The sequence below is a fragment of the Aphanomyces astaci genome (assembly GCF_000520075.1).
Source record: "Aphanomyces astaci strain APO3 unplaced genomic scaffold supercont1.109, whole genome shotgun sequence".
NCBI lineage: Eukaryota > Oomycota > Saprolegniomycetes > Saprolegniales > Verrucalvaceae > Aphanomyces > Aphanomyces astaci.
This window is the reverse complement of record NW_009798372.1, coordinates 69,787-95,508: the sequence shown is the minus strand read 5'-3', so window position 1 is coordinate 95,508 and position 25,722 is coordinate 69,787. Positions and strand designations below refer to the sequence as shown.

Here is a 25,722-nt window from a genome sequence, read left to right as displayed (position 1 = left end):
ATGGAGGGAACAACGCAGCTATCCATCCAATGCCACCGGCGGACGGGAATGCTTTGCACGCATGTGTGCTTGTTGTGACGTCGAAGACATCCGTCCAGCTGTCGCCCATGCGTGGCCACGAAGTGATTGCGAGCCCATTTCCATGCTGGAAAGGTATGTTCATAGTGCGGTGTTCCTGTCCCATCACAGTCGCAGTGTCGTACGAATGTAGAATCTCTATGATGCAAGATGCAGTTAATCTTTCTTGTACGCGTCCAATGTCTTCTTGACTTCGGCTTCGTACACAGCTTCCGGCTTTTCTTGCGAAAACAGGTCGTGGCCTCGGCGTGTCTCTATCCATGCATACTACATATGAGCCAATATCCAACGATTCTCCTCTGAGCATGGAGGACGTACTCCAGAAGAGCGGGAACGCGCAGATCCCAGTGCCGACAATCACGCCCAGCAGCACCTTCCTTTGATCTCCCACGAGCTTGAGTCCCATCTTGGTGTGTGTCGAAAGTCAAAATGCAAAAATGATTTAATTCCCCAACAATTCGCATACAATACTCAAATCATAAAATTGAGTTATTCGCAGACATGTGATTGGTGGATACGTGTTTCGAGGATTCTGATTGGCTCCTGTATCGCCTCCATACAAGTGGCCGGCGCACACGCATTTGCCAAGAAGTAACCATGCTTCGATCGTTGGCAACGCGCGCGTTCTCGACGGCGAGCGGGGTCCAAACCAAGCTGAACCATCCCACGCGCCGCGCCGGGCACCTCATGACCCAGCTGCATGCGGAAGAAGTGGCCAAGGCTACGGAACGCATCGGCGCCAACTTGACCAAGTTCAAGCCGGGCGATGCCGTCGAGGTCGAAATCATGCTCAACAAGTCGACGCAAAAGACCCAGCGCATCAAGGGCGTGGTAATCGCCGAGCGCAACCGCGGGATCTCGAGCTCGTTCACGATCCGCAACCACATCGCCGAATGCGGCTACGAACAGACCATCTTCAAGCACTCGCCGCTGTTGGTGTCGGTCAAGATGATCAAGGAAAAGTTCATCAGCAACGGCAAGAAGCGAGCGCGGCGGGCCAAACTCTTTTATCTGCGCGACAAGGCCCCTCGATTCACCACGTTGTAATGACTATTACTCCTGTTCACTTGGTTTTCTCCCTCTTGTTCCATCTATCTACCGACGTTTGCGAGCCTTGCGGTTCATGGAGGATGGACCGTCCGTGACCAGCACGCCCTTGTCCACCGCCGGTGCCGCCTTCTTGGCCGCCGCGCGCGCCGCCGCGTCCAACTTGGCCGCGTCCTTGGCGGTGCCCATGCCCGCCCCCTGCGCGCCCACGAACTTGCGGTTCTTTCGGCCGCGGCGGCTCCGCTGCTTGCGCGGGATCCATCGCTCCGGGTCGGGGTTCACTAGCCCGATCAGCGGGTTATAGTCGGCCTTTGCTTTAAGCGATGCGATGAACTGCGCCTTGCGCTTGGCCCGCTTCCGCAGCACCCGCTCCCGGTTCTCGCCCTTCTTCTTCTTCCTATATCATCCCAATTCTCATGACATATCGTACTACTACTAGTACATACTAACTACTTGGATTATTCAATCCAATAGAAATCGGAAGACAATCGATATAACGTTATCGACCAATCAAAACCCACAACACGAATCAAGTAGCCAATCAAATCCACTCTTCGACCAATGCGTTCAAGTCATGTGAGACGAGTTTTACATACAAAAGTCAATACAAAGAATCGATATTGTTCATTGCCCGATTCAAAATCGGCAGAGAATCATCGATCGACCAATCAAAACACAAACCCATCATCAACTAGCCAATCAAATCTACTCTTCGAACAATTCAACATTGAATTAGTGTGTGATTGAAATTAGTGTGACACTGGACCATCTGCAAAAGTCAAAGAATCGATCGACTGGCAAAGAATCAGCACAAAAGTCAACCAAATGTACAATAGATTTGGCAAATAATTAGCACAAAAGTCCACATGTATTGGGTATAAAAGAAAGACAAGAACTTACTCTTTGGCCAATGCAGGCACGACGACGACGGTGGCGCCTCGGGGTTTCGGGGCGCGGCGCACCAGCTCGTCGACCGACACATCACTCGATTGGACGGACGGGAGGGTGGCGGCCCGGGCCGCGGCCGCCGTCGGGTCCACATATGACAGTGCCACGACGGCATATGCGAGCACGCGTACCCGGGTGTGGGCTTCCACGTCGTGTCCTCCGCCGTCTAGGAGGCGGCAAAACGCAGCGGCCGCGGCGGCGTACGCCCCCTGGCTCAGCTTGGCCAGCCCCACGCCCTCAAGCAGCACTTCCGCCGACTTGGCCGACTGACGGACAGCTTCGTCCACGACGGCGGCGGCCGTCTTGGCGTCCAGCGCCGCGTCGTACAGCGCCACGAGGGTAGCCACCGTGCCCGGGGTGTGCTGGATCGCCGGGATCTGGCGGAGCGCGTCGCCGGCCTTGGCGGGGCGCCCCAGACGGCAGTGCAGATGCGCCAGCGTGAGAAGCCCCGACGCCGTCGTCGTGCCCTTCAACGAGTCGGCCAACCCCGAAATAACCCCTTCATCGTCGCTTGCGGATAGGTGGAGTTGCAACGGGGGAAGGAATGCCGAGTGGGGGAACTGCTGCGCCAGCGCGTCCACCGCGGCACTGGCTTCGTCCGGCTACGGGGTGTTGGGGGTTCGGGGTTTAGGGGTTTAGGGGTTTTAGAGATCGATCGTACCTTGTGCATGAGCGCGAGCACGAGCGCGAGGTTGGCGAGGATCGTTTCATGCTGGGAGGACGAGCATTTATCCCGAAGGGTCTCCTTCGAGACGCTGCGGAGGCGCTTGAGCGAGTCGAAAGTGTCCTTGGACGAGCGCTGCTGGATCGTCGCAATGTTGTTGTGCGCCACGGCCACCAAGCCCGCATCCACGTTCGATCTACGGAGTTTCGGGGTTTCGGGGTTTGTGCATATTCACCCACGTACTTGGACACGTGGCGGTAGATGTCGAGCGCGTGTTCTTCTCGGCCCGTGAGCTGCGCCACATATGCTTCCTGCACGCGGATAACCGCGGCTTCCTGGTCGATTTCGGCCGCAGTGTACCCTTCCGCCGCCAGCGAATCCCGGCATAACTCTACGAATATATGTGTGAGAAATATTAACTGTGGAAGGATGATGGCTTACGATCGGCATGGCCAAGGTGCTCGGCAGAGCCAGGGACGTCGCCAGCTTGAAGGGCTACGAGGGACTTGTTGAAGGCGATTTCGTAGCTGCCTTCCGTCTACACATGTTCATATTCATAACGGAGATAGAGACGAGGAGATGACGACCTCTAACGCGCGGGTCTGGAGCTCCGCGCCACGTCCCGCGGCCACATATGCGGCAATGAGGTTCGTCTTGAGTTCCACCGTGTCGTCGGAAGCATGGGCGTTGCTCAGCAACGATTCGTAGATGCGGATGCTGTCGTTGAAGTTGTTGAGGCGATAATGCTACATGTCGTTGTCAAGGCGTGATGATGATTGCATGGACATGACATACCGATTGCGCTTCCAAATGTAGCGCAGACTTGGACTTGGGTTCAGGAATACGGGACAACACTTCCAGTGCCTTTTCCACCTGCAAGTACGCACACATGAGCGACGAGCAATGAGTTGTATAGCCGAAACTACTTGTTTCAGCTTGTAATGGCAGTACGCCTGCTCCAACTCCATGCCGTCGACTTTGACCGCGATTTCCAACGCTTTGTCAAACTACACAAGTGCATGTCATTATCATCAGAAGTATCGGCGGGAAGAGAAGCACTTGCCTTTCCCGTGCGAAGCAAGCATTGCGCCTTCACGCGAGCCGCGTCGACGTCAGTGGGCGCCTTGGCTCGGACTACATGTGTGGCATCAGAATACGATCATCGCATATGGCTCAAGACGCACTCTTATTGCTGGTGTCAATTGCCTTCTGGAAGTTCTCGCGCTGCAGGTGGCCTTGCAGCTCCACGTATAGCTCCTGCACTTCGGTCGCCATCGATTCCACGTTCCCCCTATTTTGTGGCTGTATTATATGTTGAAGGTCCTACTTTGGTTATTCACCTGCGGAATATAATAATGTTAGTATTATGAAGTCAGCACTTTTTTTGCCGGAAATGACATAGTTACCAGATAGTTATTTTGACCATTTCTCCGCTTTTTCATTCACACAGTACTATTTTCTGTCTTCTATATTTAGATGGGGAAATATATGCCTAATATGCACAGCCTACGGTTATGTCCGTGGTAATTTGAGTATCGTATGTTCGGGACAGCGTCGCCCAATCCCATGCCTCGAGTAATTCTACCATCCAATCAAACGTCTCTATTATTTGCAAGCGACCGACGCGGCTGTTGCGGATGGGTATATTTAGCTTGAAGTTACAAGGTGTGGGAGTTTCGCAAACGGCGGTTGCAGCCGGGGAGGCCATTCGTGTTTTGTTGAAGGGGCACCGAAGAGCGAACACGCACAAAGACGAGTATGATCAAGAGCCACGATGGCGGCGGGTACAAGTTCACCACCGCCGACTTGATCAAGATCATCGAGACTCCGCACGAGAAGATCGAAGACGTGCTCAAGCAGCATGGCGGCACCGAAGGCATCGCGGCAGGCCTCGGCACCAGTCTCACGTACGGACTCGACACATCCCGAACAGACGACATCGCCAAGCGGGAGTCTGTGTTCGGCAAAAACTACGTGGCGCCACCCAAGCCCGCGTCCATCCTCGAGCTGATGTGGGAAGCGTTCCACGACACCACCATCATCGTATTGTCATTGTCTGGACTGTTGTCGCTCATATTGGGGGCGACCATGGAGGGCCACTCGGCCGAGTGGATCGAAGGCGCGTCGATTCTATTTGCCGTGCTGCTTGTGACAGGCGTGACGGCAGTCAACAACTGGCAAAAGGAAAAGCAGTTTGCGGCCCTTAACGCTGTCAAGGAAGACGAGAAGATCAAGGTCATCCGCAATGGCGTGCCCAGCGAAGTGTCCAAGTTCCACCTCCTCGTGGGGGACGTCGTGCGCGTCGACTTGGGGGACATCCTCCCCGCGGACGGACTCATCTACGACGAAAACGAGATCAAAATCGACGAAAGCACGCTCACGGGCGAGTCGGATTTGCTCAAGAAGACCCGCGTGGAAGCGCCCGTGCTGTTCAGCGGCACAAGGGTCATGGAGGGGGTCGCTAAGATGCTCGTCGTGTGCGTGGGGGTGAGCTCTCAGTCGGGTATTATCTCGGCGCTGGTGCAAGGCAAGGGCGCCCACGAAGCAAACGACAAGGCCAAGAAGAAGACAAAGGAGAGCGCCGTGGGGCCCGTCAACGACGTCGAAGTCAAGAAGAAGGCCGACTCGGACGAAGTGTACGAGCAAGAGACGGAGAGTCCGCTGCAGGGCAAGCTCAACAAGCTCACGTTCAAAATCGCCAAGGCAGGCACATCCACGGCCGTGATTGTGTTTCTTGCCATGACCATCCGGTTCTCGATTGAAACCTTTGGCAATGGCAAGAATGAATGGAAAAAACAGTACGCGACCGACTATTTGCACTTTTTCATCACGGCCATCACGGTGCTCGTGGTGGCCATCCCCGAAGGCCTGCCGCTCGCGGTCACGATTTCGCTCGCGTTCTCCGTCAAGAAGATGCTCCTCGATAACAACCTCGTCCGGCACTTGGACGCGTGTGAAACCATGGGCAGCGCCACGACCATCTGCTCGGACAAAACAGGTACATCATACCTTGTGTTTCGTTCTCATCAAACCCTCCTTTTTTGGACATGTGTAGGAACGCTGACTACGAATCGCATGACGGTTATGCAATGCTGGATCGGCGGACGCGAATACAGCGCCGCGACCCAACTGCAAGGGGAGATCTCCGACAGTCTGCGGGAAGCGTTTGGGCATGGCGTGGCCCTCAACTCGACGGCGGAAATTCTACCCCCCAAGACCCCCGGCGGCCAGTTTGAGCACACAGGCAACAAGACCGAGTGTGCGCTGCTCACGTTTTGCAAAGACTTGGGCGTGGACTACAGCAGCGTGCGCAAGGACAACCCGGTGTGCCACATGCTCACGTTTAGCAGCAAGAAGAAGCGCATGAGTGTGGTGGCGAGGCGTGGCGTCAACAGCCGCGTGTTCTGCAAGGGCGCCACCGAAGTCGTGTTGGGGCTGTGCAAAAAGGTCAAGCGCCTCGATGGGTCCGTGGCCGACTTGAGCGACGCCGAGAAGGACGAAATTGGCCGCGATATCATTGAAAAGTACGCGTCCCAGGGGTACCGCACGCTGTGTCTGGCCATCCGGGACCTCGACATCTCCACCGACCAGGTTAAGACGTGGTCAGATGACGACATTGAAACGGACTTGACGTGCGTTGCGATCGTGGGCATCGAAGACCCCGTCCGCCCCGAAGTGCCCGAAGCCATCAAGCAGTGCCACCGCGCCGGCATCGTGGTGCGCATGGTCACGGGGGACAACATCACCACGGCCCGCAGCATCGCCGCCAAGTGCGGGATCCTCAAGCCCAACGACGGCGCCATCACGATGGAAGGTATCCACGACGGCATATATATATATATATATATAAATACTCATTCGAATCATTCCTAGGACTGGAGTTCCGAACCCGCGTGCTCGACAAGGAGGGCAAGATCATCCAGTCTGAATTTGACAAGATCTGGCCCATGCTGCGCGTGCTCGCGCGGTCGTCCCCCAAGGACAAGTACACGCTCGTGACCGGCTTGAAGCAGACGACCCTCGCGCCGTACGGACAGCAAGTGGTCGCCGTCACGGGCGACGGCACCAACGACGCGCCCGCGCTCAAAAAGGCCAACGTCGGGTTCGCGATGGGTACGTTGAACCCCGAACCTCCGGAACCCCGCGGTTGTTTACCTGGTGTATGATAGGGATCTGCGGGACGGCGGTGGCGAAAGAAGCGTGCGACATTATTCTCATGGACGACAACTTTACGTCGATCGTGAACGCAGTCAAGTGGGGCCGCAACGTGTACGACTCGATCTCCAAGTTTTTGCAGTTTCAGCTCACCGTCAACTTGGTCGCGATCACGCTGGCGGTGCTGGGTGCCGTGGCCATCGAGGAGAGTCCGCTCAGCGCCGTGCAGCTTCTATGGGTCAACTTGATCATGGACACGTTCGCATCGCTCGCCCTGGCGACGGAGAAACCGACCCAGGCCTTGTTGGAGCGCAAGCCGTACCCGCGCACGCAACCGCTGCTGAGCGCGATGATGATGAAGCACTTGGTGGGACAGGCAGTGTTCCAGCTTGTGGTGCTGGTTGTGCTGCTATTTGTGGGCGAAAAAATCTTTGACGTCGACAGCGGGCGGCTGGCAGACAAGGCGCCCGAGAACAAGAGCGACTCGTCCGTGCACTACACGATCATCTTCAACACGTTCGTGTTCATGCAGCTCTTCAACGAGCTCAACTGCCGCAAGATCCACGACGAGATCAACATCTTTGAGGGGCTGCTGGAAAGTGCTATCTTCTTCAACATTTCCATCTTCCAAGTGGTGTGCCAAGTGATCATCGTCGAGTTCGGCGGGCGGCCGTTCTCGTGTCTGAGCTTGAACGTGGCGCAGTGGATGTTCTGCATTGGGGTCGGCGCCCTCTCGCTCCCCCTCGGGCTGCTCCTCCGCCTCTCGCCCACTCCCGCATGGCTCGAGCGAAAAGGCACCCAATAAGGCAAATCACCCTGCATAACATCTAACATATATACATGTACATTCATGCATTTCTACCCTCCTGTAACAACCACGAAAACCCCGAAACACCCATTCCTTCGATCAACGATATAACCCTTTACATTCAGTATACTAGTACTAGTATAACGCTAGCACCCTTGCGAATTCCAAAACCCTAAAACCCCAAAACCCCGTTGTACGATACGAACGGTTACATCTCATCCATGTGAAACTGCCACTCGTAACCGACGAATGGTCACTCGCGTTGCGGTAACCGATGGCCAGAGGTCTACGCAAGGTCCGGCCGCAGCTGTCGTCGGCGTACATCTCGAAATGGCTGCGTGTGCTAAGCAACATGTCGGCGGGGTTTCTGATCATTGGCACGGGCATCTTGGTGTCGCTCCTGCTGTACCAAGGCATGTTTTACAGCCAGCGAATTTCGCCCATGACCCAAGACAGGTGGAGTCCGCTCTTCCAGTCGTGCGTTCTCAACTCGTCGGGGTTTGTGCTCGGTTCGTGTGACCCCGACGAGGTCGCTTCCACGGGGGTCATTCCGTGGACTAGCGTGGGCGCGCAACTTGCGCGAGATTTGCAGCGAAACGAGTCATCCGAGGCCCCAGTGTACGTGGCAACGTGCGTCATCGGAGGGTACAACGGCACGTCGTGGGCGAACCTCATGTTTCTAGTGGGCGAGCACGGGTTTCCAAAGTGCAAGCCGATGGGGAAACAGGTGATTCTCGGCATGGCGTCGCTCGAAACCGTCGGAACCGACGACTTTCCACTGGGGGCGTTCTTACTGAGCACGTTTGCCGACGCTCGTCCGGTCCGCCCCGTACAAATCGCGACAGTCAACGGCGTCGTGACCGTCATTCAGTCCACCGTCAAGACCATCATCGCTCCCAATGGCTCGACTTTCGCCGCGCCTTGGGAACAGCGCAACTACGTCACCAGTGTCAACAGTCTGAACCGGCTCTTCCTCATGCGGCTGTGGCTCGTGGCCCACTACTTGGACATTTCAAGCCTCACAGATACGCTGGACGGATACAGCGTCGGCAGCCACACAGGAATGACCGTTGCGTTTGGCTGGGATCACTCGCACACTGTGGACCACTACATGCTACTGCTCGCATTCCAAGTGCTCATTTGCTTTGTGTCTCTTGGGTTGCTCAGCAACGACGGCGTGATCACCCTCGAGGGGCTGTCTGGCCTTCTCAAGAACAAACCCGTACTAACATATGACATTTTGGCATCGCTCGAACGCCGCAAGCTGCTGCTAGTGAGTCTCGTGTGCACGTTCTTCTTTTCGCCGCTGTACGCCGACGCCATCCGGTACACATATGCAGAGACGGGGTACCACTACTGGTACCTGGCGCTGCTCATGGTGGCCGTGATGATGGCGCTGTCGTGGATGGCGCTGTTAACGTCACTCCAATCGGTTCCCGTTCCAAAGATATGGCGTAACCGGCCGCTGTGCTACTCGGCGCCAGTGTTCATCTACTGCACGATTCTGTTTTTTGTTATCTACGAAGGGTCGTTCGATAGCGGGAAGGTCGAAAGTGAAGCCATGTGGAGCCATGCCCAGGGCACGCTGGGGCTGGTCGTCCACGGGCAAACGCGGTCGTCTGGGGCGTACACGATGACCGGCATGACGCCGGTGATCTACCTCATCATGCCCGACTTAGTCGTGTGCATGCTGGTCGCATGGGGGGTGTCCATCGCCGCGCACAAATGGCATGTCGGGTATGCCATATTGGACACATCGTGGACAAGCCACAACGAGTTTGTAAACCAGCTGCCCAAGCCCCAGTGGGTCACGAGTCTCAACTTGGACCACAAAAACACGATTTCCATCGGCTCCAAGCTGTTCTGCAAGCCCAGTTTGCTGGTTTTGTTGGGCTACTGCATCATCCGGGACAAAGGAGTCGACGCGACGGCCGCCACCACCAACCTCTACCACCCCGCGTCGAGCCACCACAGCAGCACCCACGACAAGGTCGAAACCGCGAGCTACGTGGTAACGACGACCAAGGAAGGGACGACTGCGAGCAGACTTGGAACCACGCTATACGCAGCAGCCCAACCCCCACCCCACTCGTCGCCCAACAGACTCAAGACCGAGTTCATCGTCATAAGCATCTACGACTTGGTCGCGGCCCTTCTGCCGTGGATTCGAAGGCTCGTGTACTCGCCCCACCAGTTTGGCACGATCACCACCAACAAGTTCCTCGTCACGAAAAGCCACACCCGGCTGCACCAAAAAGCCAACTACACGTACAGTCGCGGTGATTGCTGTGGATAACACCAACTAACGTAACGCCAACTCACCAAGCATTCGAACAGCTAGCCTTAGCTTACAGTTATCCTACCCTATACTATTGCCTTTTTCGCTGAAATTTGGACTCGGCAGAATCGATTCGAGGATAATTTATAGCTTATTCGATGGATCTTCGTTTGCCCGAAGCATACAGTGCCGTTGTCCAGACATTAGACCTCTTGTTCAGTGACGAAGTTTCAAGTCAGAACGTGGTTAGTGATCATCCATCAAGGCATTGACTAAGATATGTATAATTGCTCATTTATTTAAATATTATTTATGTTATTGAATCAATTCATTGTCGATTGCCGAACTGATCATTTGAACGATCACAACAAAACATATGATTTTGAAACCACGAAACGGTAGCATTTTGGATCATGTTACATGGACATCACCGGAGTACGGAACATTTGAACCATCATGGGCCCACCAAAAGATGTACTTTTGGGGCTAGGTATTTGCATCAGTTGATGTAGTCATGTCTTTGACACGCTATAGGGACGATCGTTCTCCCTGGTGATGACACCACCGCGAAATTCCATTTTTGTTCGAAGTTCTAAAGAAACCTGTAGCTCAAGACACAAAACGTGCATTCTGCAATGGCTATGCCCCGGGTTCGAGTCCCACTGAGACCAGATCTTTTTCGGGTGCAATTGTTAACAACTAGACCTCTTGTTCATATTGTAGAAATTTTCTTAAAACTAACAGTAAGTATAATCCTATTTAAAAGCACCTACAGAATCGAGCGTCGGCGATCGACTTGGGGAGAGGTCAGCTCAAGTCGCCTCGCACGCCGGACACGATACTGTGCTTGAGCTCGACTCCGCTTCCTCGTTGCCTCGTTGGACATACTACTGTAGCGAGCCAATACACCATGGTAATACACACCATCGGTTCCACGCAGCGGCATCCACGTCACATGTGCGTTAGTTAACGCACAGCACAACCTTGAAATTCGGTCAAAACGAGATTCGTTCCACTTGTACGTCTCACGCATGATCTTCCAAAGGCTGCATATGCGTCCAAAGTAGTTCTCCACCAGGACTCGATCCGATGACACTCGGGCATTTCGTTCAAGCTCTCGTGCAGTGAGAAGGCCGCCTTGAGGTCTTCGCTTTGGTTGCATGGACCGCACTTCGTGTTGGATCCCTTGATAGCCCATGTCCACCAGTATGCTCCACGAATCTGGATACTATATGCATTGGAGGACTACCACACCATTTCCGGATCATTTCGCATCCGGATAGGGGTTCATTTTTAATCATGTCGAAACCCATGCGCCAGAAATTGCACAATGTTCAATGGTACTGGTATATTAGAGAGGTTTTGCAAGTGTCCAGTAGCGGTCGCGTTCTGCTCCGAACCATGCTTTTTGTGTCAGATGCAGTTTGAACGGAATATCAAACAATGTTGTTTTGCACGAATGCGTCTCACAAATATCCGTATAAGTAAATATTATTCGGATATTCATTCAAGGCAGGAAATCACTTTGTCAGCGATGGTGCTCACGCAGTCGGAGCTGTCCTCGCTTGCCCCCTTCGTAAAAACAACGACACAGCGACGTCGTTTCTTAGTGCTCTGTGCGTTAAGCTACGTTGAGCGCCCAGTTATCCCAGACATCCGGTACAATCTCAATGCTGTGTCCGATGCCAACGCACTGCTGGACTTTCGCTTCGACGTCATGGGAATTAAGAAGTTGGGCTATCTTCTTGGTCTCCCGGCTGTGGTGATTACTACTCAACGCTACCGTGCTTCCCGGGACGAAGCGATGTGCATTCTGCTCGGCCGTCTGGCATTTCCAACTCGGCTCCACACCATCACTGCCAATCAGGAACTGCACCACCCGCCACTCAAACCTGACGTGTCAAGTGTGGTTGGAGGGTCGTGCAGTTCTTGATTGGCCAAGAACTCCCAATCATATGAAGTTATCACGGAGCAGACCGGACTGCCAGTCCGTGAGATGTGCACTTTAAGCGGATTGGCAATCAGATTTAAGAGTACGCGTTCGCGTTCCATATGAGGTTTGACAGGTCGACTTCCGGTTTTGGCAGAAAAGTGGAACGCGAACGCGAACGGACACTTGCAAAACCTCTCTATTATGATGACTTACAAGAACTGAAATTAATTGATTAGGGTGGATGCATTCGGTGTACATTTCAGGTGTAACGTAAACAACCAATTTATGGTCACTCAACCAATTTTTGGTGCTCTGCTATAAGCCAATCAACGTCCACAAAAGTTTGGCGGCAAAACCTGCTTAAATTAATACACACTGACCTTTCGTCATTGTTTTGGCGGCATTGACATGCGTCGCCCGCGATTACGATACACGCCTGAAGAACTGGCTGATGCTGTGCAGAGGATCCTAGGAGGCGCCAATGGCAAGCATGTGTCGCTGTACACGAAGATCCCCTACAACACACTCATGAGGATTGTGCGCCAAACCAAGGCAGGCACGAACAAGGCACCTCAACGTCGTGGTCCTAAGCCAGTCCTACCAGCGGAATGCGAACGCGATTTGGTGCAGTGGATTGTTGCGATGCAGCAAGACGGACATCCGCCTGACCGCCATGACATTCTCGTCAAGGCAAACAAGTTGGCACGCGAGTTCGATCCATTACAGTCCCTGACGGACGGTTGGTACACGCGATTTCGACAGCGCCACCCAGAGTTGACAGTACGCTCCGCACAAGTCATCTCACATGCTCGAAACTTTGTCGACATGGACGGAGTCAATCGTTTGTTCGAATCCATGAAGACTATCGTTGCTGACCATGCTCTAACTCCCGATCGCATTTTAACATGGACGAGGCGGCATTTTCGTCTCGAAAAAAGTCCAAAAAGGTAATTGCACTCAAAGGATCGCAAAATGTGTGGACCAAGACGGTGGCTCCAAACTTTCATTTGTCGATTGTTGCTTGTGTGAGTGCCTCAGGTTCAATTTTTCCTCCTCTTTTCCTTTTTCCTGGTGAAACTATTGATAAAGCTTTGGCTAATCAGTGCACAATTCCAAATGCGACTGTGTCTACTTCACCCAAAGGATTCATGAATGAGGATATTTTTTCCGAGTGGTTGAAACATTTTTCCAGCACTCTCACTGTGACCCGTCCAGTGTTATTGATCTTTGATGGACTTGCATCTCATTACTCTACTGAAATTATTGAGTTGTGCAACTCTCTTCAAATAATCCTGCTTTGCTTGCCTTCTAATGCAACACATCTTTTTCAACCTTTGGATGTTGCCGTCTTTGGGCCATACAAAACAGCGATTCGCAAGGCAATTTTCGAAGAGATGATCAATGACGGTAAAAATTATGTCATTAAATTATCTAAACAAACTGACATATGTAGATTCCGGTTCCATGTACACGATCTCCAAGACGGTTGCGCTGCGCATTGCGTCGAGGGCGTGGACTAGCCACATCGTTCCGACGAACGTCATCAGCGGTTTTCGAACAACTGGCTTGTGTCCGCTGTCGCATGACCAAATGGTCAAGCGGTACAGCCTCTTCAAGGACTGCGGGGTCCCACGTTCATACCTCCATGCAGACTGGATTGTGCGCCGCCAAGTCATTAGGGCCATGATTTTGTGTCTGCCTGCACGTGAAACCAAAACAAGGGGGTCATCCCGCAAGACAGTCGACGTAGGGGGGAGACTTCTTACCTTGGCTCTGCTGCACAAGATGGACGCCACAAAAAAGGAGCGCCTTGAGGCAGCCCAACGCAAGAATGCCCTCAAGGCCAAGCGGAAGAACAAACGCGGTGGCATCGTGCTGTCGCCGCTGGCATTGAAGTGGGCCAGTATTGCGGCGAAGTTGGGAATGGCGCCTCTGTCAAATGGAACGGTCATGAGTTGCGAGGCTACTGAAGTAGTCGTGTAATGCAAATACACCATACGTTAGACTTGTGTTCAGCAATGTTTGAGGTAAATCAGTGACCCTATAAAAGAATTTCTGTGAATTAATGGTTTCCCGTTGTATTATCAAAAAGATGGTCGTAACATTAGTAATCTTGTCGTCGAAAAAATGTCCAAGTAAAAAAAAATGCCAACCCCACTGCCTGAACGAGGATAAAAATCATTGTCAATTGTAAAAAAAGAAATTCGACATTTTTTGGTACGACGTGCGTTTGCTGGCAAAACACTGAAAAAGAATTTTAGCCTGGGTCGCCCCGTCCAAAAATAACTTTGGACTTCTGAGACACAAGCACACGTTTACCCCATTGCCCTGGCCTTGATCCCCGTATGGAGCTGTTTATAACCGCATTGGTGTCCCGGTGGAGCCAGGGCGTAGGACTCGCGTAGTGCTCAGCTTGGGGCGCCCCCTCCCTTGCGGAAGGTAACGACGAACTCATTGCCACTTACCAGCCAATTCAAAACTGAGCTTCGCTCTTTAAAACTAAGAACCATCCGCTAGGACGTATGACAAAAACAATCCTACAATTATGATGCAAGCATACAAACTTCAAATACAAACATGGCTAACCGTCACATCGTGCCTTCGGTCCAAAGAACTGCAGAATTACATTACCTGATGAAATTTAATACAATACTGCTGACATATTATACCCTAAACCTAAAGTATATATGCAGGCATGCATACAAATAATAGTATAAAATTGTGCACCAAAAATTGGTTGCCAGTTCTAGATCAAAGTAGCATAGAAAACTGTGTTTAACAATGCTACCTTCCTTATGAAACATGCGGAATGTGTTCCCAGGCGACAGACTTGCATCTCCGCTTCTCAAACACGCTTTTGGGGTCCAAATCCGATGCTTGGAAGCAGAGATATAGGCCATGGAAGCAAGGCTGTAAGAAAAAGTAACCATAAATTGGTTGCTTACGTTACTTTGCTTCGGTTTGGACGGAACTTTGATTTGGGGCCGGCACAACAGCCCCGGCTCACGGAATGACGGCGATTGGAGCCGCCGCCTCCAAGAAATTCTTGCCGATGGGAACAGGTTGGAGTAGGAATGAAGCTGGCGTCTAATTCTGCCTTTTCCAGTATGTGGGCGCTGTTTGGGGAGGATAGTGACACCGCTGATGGAAGGCGACATCGACAGATACCCCGTCGAATGTCGTCTGGGTCTACAGACTATGAGCGATTGCATTACTTCGCTTCGTCAAGCCGCTGAGTGGGGTATGGGCGTTTCGAGGTTTCGGGTGTATCGACAGCTGTTGTTACCTTTGCCGTACAACCCGTTGAAACGGCGAACAAGACTCGACAACATCTTCCGCTTGTACAACTTTAGAGTTCGTCGTACAGGCATAATCCAAAATGTTTTTGGCGCTTGAGATCGCTTGGTGCTATACAGAGATGTCAATACACATGTAATAACCTTGCATATACCGGACGTTTGTGAATCCAATTCTTCATCATCATCATCGTTGTCTTCCATGCTCAGTCCTGCAGCATTGGAGGACAATGAAAACCTCCGCAAACACCATTTCGGATCATTTCGCTCATTGCCGCGTTGAGCGCAACTCCCAGGTTGTCGTGCCTTGGCAACCAGTGTACCTTTAACCAATCGTATGCATTTATTGAAGTATGTATGACCAATGACCTGTGACCCCTTTGTATAATTTGGGGAGGTTTTGGTTGCACCCTCTTAAAGCAATTACCGGTTAGCGTATTGGACCCGCCGTCAAAGAAGACCTTGCAAGGTTTATGCCCTTCGTATCCGCACACGCTTGAAGTAATGCAACTTTTTGTGCTCCGTAGCGCTCATGAAATACCAGGAGGACACCCTCTGGTACACCATGTACGCTGCCAAGGAAGAATAGTCGTTCATTGCAACCTTATCCTTGCCCCCTGATGCTTTCGAATTCCTGCTGTCGTACTTCAAGCGAACCCACATTGTCTGTCGGCCCGTGGAAGCCCGCCTTGTGTCACCAAGAAGCACTCTGTTCTTGCTATGGTCCTCCACTTCTACACTGTCGCGATTGAGCCCGGGGTTTCGGGGTTTCGGGGTTCCCCCGAAACAGCTCGAGCCCAAGGCACTTCAAGAACTCTTTGGCCTTGTGTCCACAACGTTTTCGAGGATTCTGCTCCGGGCCGAAGATGCCCTTTCCGTGGCGTTGGGCATGATGCATGACACGCGCATTGCGTGGTAGTCAAAGAGGACTCAACTGTTCTGGTCCAGAAGAACTCAAGAGCGCGAGCTGCTTGTGGTCGGGGTGTTTGCATTCGTTGACGGCAAAAACTTTCGCGTCCAAGTGCCGTCTAGCAGAGATCTGCGGAATGCCCAGTACAATGGTATGTGTTGAAATATTTGGATTGTACTAACGATGCATAGGTTGGGGCACTTCGAGATAAGCCCCTGGTCACTAATTATATCTATTTTTTTTCAATTCCAAAAAATCATCCGGATAAAACATCCCTGCCTCGACCGCCAAACCACCTTCGACCACACACAAAAGAATGACAAGCAACCAAATCAAGTACTAGTATTTATTAGATTACTTCAAGTACTCTTTTTTTTGTTTACGAATGGCAATGACAAGTCCCTTGAATACCATTTTGCCGTCAGCTTTCGGAGGAAAACACCAGAAACGCCACAAAAATTCGTCTAAGTACCCAGGGAGGTGCTTGCGTGCACCCGCGCATCGCCTTGAGGTATTGTTTGATCCTCACCTCCCACACACCTTCGATTGACTGTGCGTGGGCACCGTTGATGGGGTTGACAACGTTTTCGGAGTGGTTGACCCAAGCGTAGGTGGAATTCGTGCCACGCAGCCGGGGTTAGTCTCCAGGGTGTGGCGTTCATTCGACGACACGCACGAACCAAACTTGTCCGACATGAGTTTAGTACCTGGTTTGATATACTTCAAAATCAAGTCGTACAAAGTAGGCTTCGTACGGTCGTCGAATGTCAAAAACCCAAATCACTTTTTCGTCGTGCGGTCGACACCTCCAAACAGCCAACAGTCTGGATGCTGAATGCTGCGGTTGTATTTGGACTTTTTTGTCAGCGACGTTTCGTCGATTTCGACGATCGACCCAACGCCGCCAATCTGAGACAAATAATTAACATTAATGTTTGGTTGAATACATACAATCAACTAGAACGACACTATTATCTATATACGTGTATGGATCAATGCAGTAAAAATTCAGTGTGGAATACGACATGACAATTATTCAAATATGAATATATGAAATGAATACTGTATGTATCAAATATGAATATTTAAATATATAAATATGCGAGAAATATACTCGTACATGGTAAACGTATATACATATGTATATATATATATATATATATATGAGAGAAATAGACATGGTGAATGCGTGCATACTGTAGTAGTTAAATGTAAATCAATATTCATGTGGAATAAAGAAATACATGTATATGCATATTCATGGGGAAGATATAGATACATTTATATATATATTCATGGCGAAGAAATAAATACGTGTATATGCATATGCATGGTGAATATATAAATACATGGACTAAAGTAGAATCTGCATATACAGTACATGTGGTCAAAATACATACATGCACTTGCATAACACGGGGAATAAATGAATAGATGTAATTACATATCAGAAAAATAAACAAAGTATGAATGAATAGATAATAGATGAATTCAGCTACGTACCTTCATTTCGCATGATACCTCGCGGAAAAAGTTAGACCAGTCGCCGGCCGAGGTTGGTGACACTTCTTGCTCTTTCGTCACCACAGACACTGACTTGTGCGAGCGCAGTCAAACATCAGGCGGACCGTCTTCGTCAATGGTAACTTTGACTTGGCGAAGAACGCGTCCGCCTTGATGCTTCGCTGGACATCGCCGCAAGAAGACCGGCGGCAGAACCAACGCTTCGTTGGGACGGACATGGTCATGGCGCCGTCGCACTTTGGGCAGAGCATCACGTTCTTGAGCAGTCCAACTTTTAAACAGCACGCAACGGTGGCGTGTTCATCGCACGTCACCTTCATGACCTCTTTGTACGAGAAGTCATGAAGGTCGTGCAGGACTTACTGAGCGTCCATGGTGGCACCTGAACGTGCGGACTGGTTAGTGAATTCGACAATAGCGGGGGATAACAAGTCATTTGTATACATTCAAAACGTTATCCGGTGGTATCTCGTGCCCAAATCGGGGCCAATACTGGAGTTGATTTGGTTGCTTGTCATTCTTTTGTGTGTGGTCGAAGGTGGTTTGGCGGTCGAGGCAGGGATATCTTATCCGGATGAATTTTTGGAATTGAATAAAATTAATATAATTAGTGACCGGGGGCTTATCCGGAAGAGTGCATAGGTTGGCTGCATTATTTGTTAGTAGTGTCGGGCGTCCTGTGCTTTGGCCTTGACGGTATATTAACTTGGGATCGTCACAATTATCCCGGGTCGAGAAATGACGGCGAAATTAGCCGCCGTCTACAGGAGATTCTAGGAGACGACGGTAGAGTTGGCGTTGGAATGAAGCTGGCATCGGACTCAGCGTTTCCTGTCAGTGGACGATGCTGTGGAAAGATTGTCACACCTCTCACATATGGTGATGTAGATAGATACCCAGTGGAATGTCGGTTAGGTCTACAAGCGATGAGTGATTGTATCACCTCGCTTCGACAAGCTGCGGAATGGGGCATGGGTGCAGTGCTAAAGTCTACTGCCAACTCTTGTAGCATTTGCCATACGAACCTTTGAAGGGCAAACAAGGTTCCTATAGAGTTCGCCATACGGGTATAAGTCAAATCAAAACCGTTTTTGGTGTTTGAACCATGTAAGAAAGATGCATTTTATCCTGTCGGAAAAGTCCTTATTTATCCTAGATGAAATACCACTCCGTCCCGAAGCACTGACACGTTTGGACATTCCATTAGTTGTGAAGTTAGAAAACAATCAATTGTATTAAAACTATTCCCTAATCCAGTACAGTAGAGCCAATCACGCGGAAGATGACTTGGGTATGACAAGGTGTCATTGACGTATTCCTGGGTATTAAATTATAAAGCCGAAGACGTCTCTTGTTTTCGATATATTTGAGACATTCTTCAAGTCCGGTGAACATTTTGGGTTGAGCGGCTGATTTTATTCGAAGAATACACACGCAGTTTTTGGAAGAATGGCAATATAATTATATGACCTTATAGCCAGATTCTGCTCTTTGATTGGTACAAATTTCACACAAATCCAATGATTGGTCATAAAACCCGTATGTGGCAAATATCAAACGTGTCAGTGATTTGGGACGGCGTGGTACTTGCTTGCATTATGCTATAAGACTTTTGAGTTACTTTTAGGCGTTTTTCAACATAATTAGGAGTTACACGTGACTGCATCCACTGGGACAAAACAGGGTAATAGTGAGTTCAAGACAGATGATATTGGGACAAACGGGATAAACTGCATCCACTTATTGCATCCAAACGCATCCAACTGCATCCAGATACAATTATACATGTGGGACATCGGGGTCGAGTGGGTTCTCGGGGGGGTTCAAAAACAACGGCTAAGGTACATTAAAGGTATGACTATCACATTCGGGAGCATCGGGGTTACGTGGGTTACCAGGGTTTTTTTTTGGCTCGCATTCGTCTCTATTATTTTTGGATGCACTTTGGATGCAGCGTGGGAAGTACACTTATTTGGGATTCTCAAAAAAACAAGTACTATTAATCGCCCTGTTTTGAAGTAATGCAAAAAATGTTTCCCAATTTCATTAAATTCCATGAGCACAAGTCCTAATATTTAAAAAAATCTGCTGTACTAAGTAGGATGAATTGAGCCTATTTTGATCATTATTATATGTAATATATGCAATTTTACATCTCGAAAAGGGATGTAAACCAAAACTCTATTTGTTACTTTTGTCTCCAAAACGTTTAGAAAACATGATCATTTCGCGACGCTGTTCACGATGCGCCAGTGGTAATCGCGGTTTTGTTGCTTGATGCGCCACTGGTACTCGCGCTCTAAACGCTATTCATCGCGTTCTGCAGCTTTCTCATCCATCATGAGTACAACAGACATCATATCCGATGACGCCTTGTTGTCCGCATCAGCGGCGCCGTCGATGTACTTCTCGATAGAGCGACGTTTCTTAACTACATATGACTGCAAACCCCCACCGTCATCATCTCGCTTAAATTCGCTGCTCAGGGTCTTCAGCGCACTGACATCCACGCCAGTGCGGCTTGGCCTTGTCGGTTCCACTGGAACATCTCGCTGATTGGCTGGTTCACTGCTGGCTTATTTTCATCATGCTCCGAAACTATTACACAAATATATGTTGGATATACATAACAATCATATCGATACTGATGGGGTGTCATTATCATCGCCACCCGTACGAAGGACTGGTGCCTCCACGTCAATCTGACGACTGATACGCTTTGCGCGCGCGATATCCACTGGACATGAGGGGTGACCAGTGGGCTTGGGGTGGTTTCGTAGCAACGAGAACTTGCGCTTCAACGCGTCCCCATCGCGTATCGCGAAAGGCCAAGCACCTAAGCATTTCGTCCTGTAGACAAAAATATCTCGACGTGGTCCAGCATCAACGCCACGGACGCTGGGCACCATCCTTTACCACGACCCTTCGATCCCTTCGACATGGTTGTTCCTAAAATGATGAGTTGCGCTACGAGCAACTAAAATATGACCTGTATGATTTGTTACAACTTTGCGGGGTGGAAATATGAGAGACCTGTAGCATATTTGCACATAGCTTTTCTGTACTCCGTTTCGGGGTGTCAGCAATATGCTACAGGTACTACTCTGGTCCACAAAAAGGCTGACATTTGTCATATCGTCCTTGAAGATCACTTGATTTTTTTATCGGAAAAATTAAACTTGACGTTTGTATTGACTCTTGAGAATTTATACGTTGAGTAGATTCCAACTCGGACCATTCGGATAGTTTCGAACTAATAGTAATTTGTATACACCTGTTTAAAATGATACCTTTGAAAAGTAAACTCTTCAGCATTAATACATTTCAAGTGTTGGATTGGACTTGGCGCCGATGGCGAGGAACCGACTGTCGCTCGTGCTGATATGCACTAATTCCAGACCACGGATACTGTTGTGCGATGGTCAGTTCAATAGCCCCGTGACTCTTTTGTCGGAACCAAGCTCCCTCCTCCCTGTACTTTCACTTGGTATTCGCACACACTCCATCGCCCGGCGCTCCTCGCTGGACATGCTTCGCCACTTTAGACGACCCTAACAAGGTGCAAAGGACTCTAAACATGACTAGGTCATAGCCAAGATGTATTGTGGTACCTGGAGGGTGCGTGTGGCGTCAGAAGTGTAGTCATAAACATCGTACAGATCATAATTCTCTGGTCGTGAAAACATGAAACTTCGGTGCCAAATATATTTTGAACCACAACTCTGTTGAATGCGCATTTATAGTCCAATCAAAGCCCTTGGTTTCCTCAATTCGAAAAACCAATCAGATTGCGCATAGCTCTAAAATTGACCTATTTTCGCCAATTGAAAGTAAGTGTCAGGATTATTCCGGACCAGAGTTACAGAAGGCTTAGCGTAGGTATAACGAAGGTAATTCAATTATGTGTGGCCGTAGTAGGCATTACTGAAGAGTCACGACCTACTGCTGCCATTCAATGTTGAGCCTCACTGATTGGGTGTGGCGGTTAACCGGAAAACCGGATATTTTTCCATCTGTTACTCCCCCTGTTTTCTGGACCTCATTTTACCGAGTTCCGCCGCAGTGTGGTCGCAGCGATGCGGCGAGTACACATGCAGAGTGGCAAGGCTGAAGCCCACGCGGGATCGATCGGCCTAGCGAACCTCCTCACTCTGGTAGGGGGGTTCCATGTACCGTATAGGTAACAATAACTACCCTGCCTTTTTTCGCTCAGGGTAGCTCGAGAAAGACCCGCCAAAAAATCCCAAAGCAGTTATTCGGCCCGAGATTATATTTGATGTTCGTATAGTATACAAATGAGTTTTTTGGCTATGCGTAGTAGCTATACCCGGGGGTCGGCCCTACGGGGTAGGGTTAAGGGGAGGGGGGAAATATTAGGCTTAATTTAAACTTCATTAAAGTATACTATAACAATGCTCTAATGTCCGAAAACATATGCGAGGACATATGGCATCATACCATACACTGTATGGTTTTCAATAACATATTTTGTATGTCGATACAAAATTCAAGAAGTCACATATTAAGAAAGATTTCCACGAAGTTCACAAGGAAGGCATCTGGAGGCTGCGGGAAACGGTTAAAATTTACATACCTTGCACTTTTCGTGATGTATATGTCAAATGGTCAATTGCAATACTATGGTTATTCCAGTTAACTATTAGTTAATCGAGAATAGCGGTGAACCATTCTCAATTGTCACTTGAACGATGTTGGCCACGGCGTAGACACATAGAGGGTGAAGGTGTAACTCATGTCGAAATATTTGTCGCAGTGCGCCAAATTGTTTCAACCGAGCATTCACCGTTTCATGGCGCGACATTATAGCTTTTTGACGTCGACTTGTCTGCACTAGAGTGTTTGGGGTGACAAAACACGCTTCGCCCGAATAACCTCGATCGGCTAACACACTCTCGTTCACTGCAAGAGCAGGAACGAATGCACTTCGAGCCAAGGTCAGATCTGGCCAGCTGCCACAAGGAACACCGCCGTTGATCCATACTATTTGACTAGTAGAATACAAAGCCCAATTTCGTATCGCCGCCCTGGGCCGTGGAATTTGTGAGAATACCACATACGGTCAAACGGTTTAGGCTCGTGGATTCGGAAGTCAGTCCCATCAAGACTGACAAACATTGAAGCGCCCTCGTTCGCCCTTGCGAATCGTTTGTGCCAAACAATCTATAAAAATTAATTACAAATGCAGATAAATCATTTATAAGGTTAGTTAAATCATTGGAGTGATACCGTCTCCAAATGGGCTAAATGTTCGATCCATGACCATGCCCACTTCCGGAACGTATTTTCGTCAACCCACGCAAGTGCTGCATGGACTGTTTCTGTTGCGTATAGCTTTAGGAACATCAATGCCCACAATAGATGGGCAACAACTGTCTCCTCCAGGTTGTGCTGCTTTTCTACCCAAAGCAGCGTGACAATGTTGGGATCGACGCCAAACAGAGATCGAAATCGTCGGTTGCAATAGGGGGTAAGGTTGGATGCATGTCGCCGACGAAGGATTGTTGTGGCTGTCTTCACTATGTCATCATCAAGAGCGTCGATCTTGGCCATCTTTGGTGACGTGTGGTGTTGCACTGTCCGTCGAAGCGTTACATATTTTTATTCTTAACATTTAAATGTGATATTATTTAAAAACGATATTTAAATGTTAGTATTGAATACATGATGATAACTTGAAGTTGGTCATAATTTATAGCTAACTTTGTTAGCTTTCCCAGAAAGTACATGTTTTTATCGTCGAATAACGCTGCAACGGTTTACTTGCTGGCACTACAATTGATATGAATAATGTAGACACTAGTGCGGGCTACTAAACTTGATATGTTGTGAGGCATTTCGGAGCTTGTGACATACGTCGCAAGGCTTCAAACATGCCACTTTTTGGAAATATAACCTACTTTGCAAGAGAATGACTCAACCAGTAACAGCTTATGTATCGACAATGACATGTCATTACGTAGTGGCAATGCTATCGATCAAGCCCACAAAGTCTTAAATTCATCGGCACAGGTACGGCACCAGTACAGCAAGTTTAACGGGGCTACTTGGTCAAAACTCAAATATAGATTAAAGTTGACCACCTTTCTATGTTATAATTGTATTGCAAAGTTTTAATGACAATTGAATGTTAAAAAAATATAATCTAACATATCAATGTTAAGCCATTTAAACTATTCAACATCATGAATTAAATGAAAAGGGGAGAAGATCCTATTTATCCGGATACAAGCCCGGAAATATTTGAATTTCGACTTCACGCGCGCATTCTGGATATGTCCGCGCGCTGGACAGGAGACAGTGAAGCACAGAAAGTACTTCAAGGACTAGTCGACCAAGGCAAGATCGACGGAGGGACTGAGCCACAAGAAGCACGTGCACTCGCCCCAGAAGTATTCAAACACTTCAACAACCAAGTATTCAGCCTACACCTTCGCAACACCAAAATGGCGAACCGTAAGTCCTTCCATACCCTTCGATCTTCTTTAACAACTTCTCAATTATATAGATCTCCGTGTCACAACGAAACGTGCCCGAAGCACACGCTGTGCCGTCACTGCCGACGACACCGAGGTCGACATTCCCCAACTCGGAAAGGCACGTGCTGCAAGCTCTATGCTCGGGGCGAGTGAAAGAACCACCATGAGAGACAACGTATCACTGAGACACCCATCTTATCTTGCTGTCCAATACATGTCTTGCTGTCCAATACATAGACAGCAAGACAAAAGAGTGGTTTGTCAGTGTTGCGTTGACTCTCATGTGGGGGTCAAAGCAGGGACCCTTGAGATTACATCCGAAGATCCATCAACGTTGGTACTCACCTACGAATGGCCCCCAGCTATGGTATCCGTTTTTGACCACTTTGAAAAAGAGTTGGCTGACCAACCATCGACCAAAATGTGGCGAGGGCAAACGCTTTCGCGGCGGCAATTGATGAGCAACTGGGCAATTTTGGCGCCGCTCCAATCAGCACTCAAGTCATTGATTTGCCACGACCCTCCGTTCCACACAAATCACAGTTTACGGTTGCGATGGACGGTGTTGTGCCCAAAGAAATGCTTGTGTTCGAGTTCAAAGCACAAATTAGCAACGGCCAAGCAGCAGTAGCTCAGATTTTCAGGATTTAGCTATATTCACAGAAATGCATTCTTCTTTTAACTAAATTGTCAGTTTGCTTATGTTAATATACAAATGGCAACTATGTATGGTAGGAGCAAAGTAGATCAGTTCCCGCAGCCTCCTGTAGCTCATTGTCAATGGAGGTTTATTAGAATTTTAACCGGATATTATTCCTAACTTAATATTGCCTTCTCGCGTTATCCGGCTGATTGGGCTCACTTGGGGGGGGGTGTTGGTTGTGTTTACAGTGTTTTTCACGATCCGGTTATTTAACCGAACCGCGGGTCCTCTTCACCCGGATATCCCTTCTTTTCAGGTGTCGCATGACGGTTTTTGAATTCGTCGAAAAGAATGGCGGGGCCCGGATTCAAACCGGGGATCTTTGGGTTAAAAGACTGACGCTCTACCAACTGAGCTAATGCGACTCCCTTTTTATTTGTAGCTCAAGTGGTAGAGCGCCCGATTCGTGACCTGAAAGTCCCGAGTTCAAGTCCACCATTTCGCAAAAATTTTCATATTATTATTTTTACGTGGAAGTACACAAATGTCAGGCATTCCAAAATTCTTCCGAGGCATTAACGATGAGCAACTTGCTCATGGACTCATTAAGTTAACCCAAGCAAATCTTTATTTATCTACGTCACTTAAGTTGAGCTAAAGAGCTCAGCATATTCGCGTAAATATGGTTCTCCTGCAAGGACTTGAGATGATCATCAAACGCAGTCGACATGGTGCGCATTGGATGCTGTCCACATGTTTCGAACGCCCTTGCTATCCACTGGTCCTTGACGTTTTCCTTGTTCATCTCGTCGTAGGAGTCGTCGATGATTCCAACCAGTTCTGCGTGATCAATCCGATATACGTAGCCAGGCGTCATCTCCACAACTCGACGTCTCAAGTCCACATGGCTTGGAGTCGGGAGAACACCAGGGACGAGAAGG

The 25,722-nt window shown here is 49.5% G+C and overlaps 11 protein-coding genes and 1 pseudogene across 12 annotated transcripts; 5 read left to right on the top strand and 7 right to left on the bottom strand.

Annotated features, from left to right (window-relative positions):
- Window positions 1–234: 234 nt before the first annotated feature.
- H257_17532 (hypothetical protein) lies at window positions 235–484 on the bottom strand (the record flags this gene model as incomplete). The annotated part of the gene is made up of 2 exons (XM_009846342.1): window positions 235–332; window positions 397–484. The coding sequence occupies 2 exons, from the start codon at window positions 482–484 to the stop codon at window positions 235–237; spliced, it is 186 nt and encodes a 61-aa protein (XP_009844644.1).
- A 163-nt stretch (window positions 485–647) lies between these two features.
- Window positions 648–1,181, top strand: H257_17531 (ribosomal protein L19). Its single transcript, XM_009846341.1, has one exon. The coding sequence runs from the start codon at window positions 676–678 to the stop codon at window positions 1,123–1,125; it is 450 nt and encodes a 149-aa protein (XP_009844643.1). The 5' UTR covers window positions 648–675; the 3' UTR covers window positions 1,126–1,181.
- On the bottom strand, window positions 1,174–4,012 carry H257_17530 (hypothetical protein; the record flags this gene model as incomplete). Its single annotated transcript, XM_009846340.1, has 10 exons — window positions 1,174–1,522; window positions 2,026–2,675; window positions 2,735–2,933; window positions 2,981–3,128; window positions 3,179–3,275; window positions 3,325–3,483; window positions 3,533–3,610; window positions 3,664–3,744; window positions 3,801–3,871; window positions 3,922–4,012. 10 exons carry the CDS (start codon window positions 4,010–4,012, stop codon window positions 1,174–1,176), a joined length of 1,923 nt encoding a protein of 640 aa, XP_009844642.1.
- Window positions 4,013–4,449: 437 nt separating this feature from the next.
- H257_17529 (calcium-translocating P-type ATPase, PMCA-type) lies at window positions 4,450–7,771 on the top strand. The gene is made up of 4 exons (XM_009846339.1): window positions 4,450–5,735; window positions 5,793–6,551; window positions 6,611–6,850; window positions 6,907–7,771. The coding sequence occupies exons 1-4, from the start codon at window positions 4,496–4,498 to the stop codon at window positions 7,695–7,697; spliced, it is 3,030 nt and encodes a 1,009-aa protein (XP_009844641.1). The 5' UTR covers window positions 4,450–4,495; the 3' UTR covers window positions 7,698–7,771.
- A 141-nt stretch (window positions 7,772–7,912) lies between these two features.
- H257_17528 (hypothetical protein) lies at window positions 7,913–10,138 on the top strand. Its single transcript, XM_009846338.1, has one exon. The coding sequence runs from the start codon at window positions 7,975–7,977 to the stop codon at window positions 9,994–9,996; it is 2,022 nt and encodes a 673-aa protein (XP_009844640.1). The 5' UTR covers window positions 7,913–7,974; the 3' UTR covers window positions 9,997–10,138.
- A 1,374-nt stretch (window positions 10,139–11,512) lies between these two features.
- H257_17527 (hypothetical protein) lies at window positions 11,513–13,894 on the top strand (the record flags this gene model as incomplete). The annotated part of the gene is made up of 3 exons (XM_009846337.1): window positions 11,513–11,887; window positions 12,374–12,650; window positions 13,365–13,894. The coding sequence occupies 3 exons, from the start codon at window positions 11,513–11,515 to the stop codon at window positions 13,892–13,894; spliced, it is 1,182 nt and encodes a 393-aa protein (XP_009844639.1).
- A 1,027-nt stretch (window positions 13,895–14,921) lies between these two features.
- On the top strand, window positions 14,922–16,126 carry H257_17526 (hypothetical protein; the record flags this gene model as incomplete). The annotated part of the gene is made up of 3 exons (XM_009846336.1): window positions 14,922–14,973; window positions 15,045–15,265; window positions 15,860–16,126. The coding sequence occupies 3 exons, from the start codon at window positions 14,922–14,924 to the stop codon at window positions 16,124–16,126; spliced, it is 540 nt and encodes a 179-aa protein (XP_009844638.1).
- H257_17525 (hypothetical protein) lies at window positions 16,127–16,813 on the bottom strand (the record flags this gene model as incomplete). Its single annotated transcript, XM_009846335.1, has 2 exons — window positions 16,127–16,246; window positions 16,658–16,813. The coding sequence occupies 2 exons, from the start codon at window positions 16,811–16,813 to the stop codon at window positions 16,127–16,129; spliced, it is 276 nt and encodes a 91-aa protein (XP_009844637.1).
- An 884-nt stretch (window positions 16,814–17,697) lies between these two features.
- H257_17524 (hypothetical protein) lies at window positions 17,698–17,961 on the bottom strand (the record flags this gene model as incomplete). The annotated part of the gene is made up of 1 exon (XM_009846334.1): window positions 17,698–17,961. The coding sequence occupies one exon, from the start codon at window positions 17,959–17,961 to the stop codon at window positions 17,698–17,700; it is 264 nt and encodes an 87-aa protein (XP_009844636.1).
- Window positions 17,962–19,863: 1,902 nt separating this feature from the next.
- Window positions 19,864–20,189, bottom strand: H257_17523 (hypothetical protein; the record flags this gene model as incomplete). Its single annotated transcript, XM_009846333.1, has 3 exons — window positions 19,864–19,947; window positions 19,990–20,082; window positions 20,142–20,189. The coding sequence occupies 3 exons, from the start codon at window positions 20,187–20,189 to the stop codon at window positions 19,864–19,866; spliced, it is 225 nt and encodes a 74-aa protein (XP_009844635.1).
- Window positions 20,190–21,657: 1,468 nt separating this feature from the next.
- On the bottom strand, window positions 21,658–23,212 carry H257_17522 (hypothetical protein; the record flags this gene model as incomplete). Its single annotated transcript, XM_009846332.1, has 2 exons — window positions 21,658–21,774; window positions 22,889–23,212. The coding sequence occupies 2 exons, from the start codon at window positions 23,210–23,212 to the stop codon at window positions 21,658–21,660; spliced, it is 441 nt and encodes a 146-aa protein (XP_009844634.1).
- A 1,921-nt stretch (window positions 23,213–25,133) lies between these two features.
- H257_17521 lies at window positions 25,134–25,206 on the bottom strand (annotated as a pseudogene). Its single transcript has one exon. The product of its transcript is annotated as a tRNA-OTHER (tRNA).
- Window positions 25,207–25,722: the final 516 nt, after the last annotated feature.

What these genes read in the sequence shown, in the direction of transcription:
- H257_17531 (XM_009846341.1), top strand. Translation starts at nt 676, where the DNA reads ATGCTTCGATCGTTGGCAACGCGCGCGTTCTCGACGGCGAGCGGGGTC.
- H257_17529 (XM_009846339.1), top strand. Translation starts at nt 4,496, where the DNA reads ATGATCAAGAGCCACGATGGCGGCGGGTACAAGTTCACCACCGCCGAC. An exon ending in CATCTGCTCGGACAAAACAG is followed by an intron (nt 5,736 to 5,792) that starts GTACATCATACC and finishes GGACATGTGTAG; the next exon opens with GAACGCTGACTACGAATCGC. An exon ending in CGGCGCCATCACGATGGAAG is followed by an intron (nt 6,552 to 6,610) that starts GTATCCACGACG and finishes AATCATTCCTAG; the next exon opens with GACTGGAGTTCCGAACCCGC.
- H257_17528 (XM_009846338.1), top strand. Translation starts at nt 7,975, where the DNA reads ATGGCCAGAGGTCTACGCAAGGTCCGGCCGCAGCTGTCGTCGGCGTAC.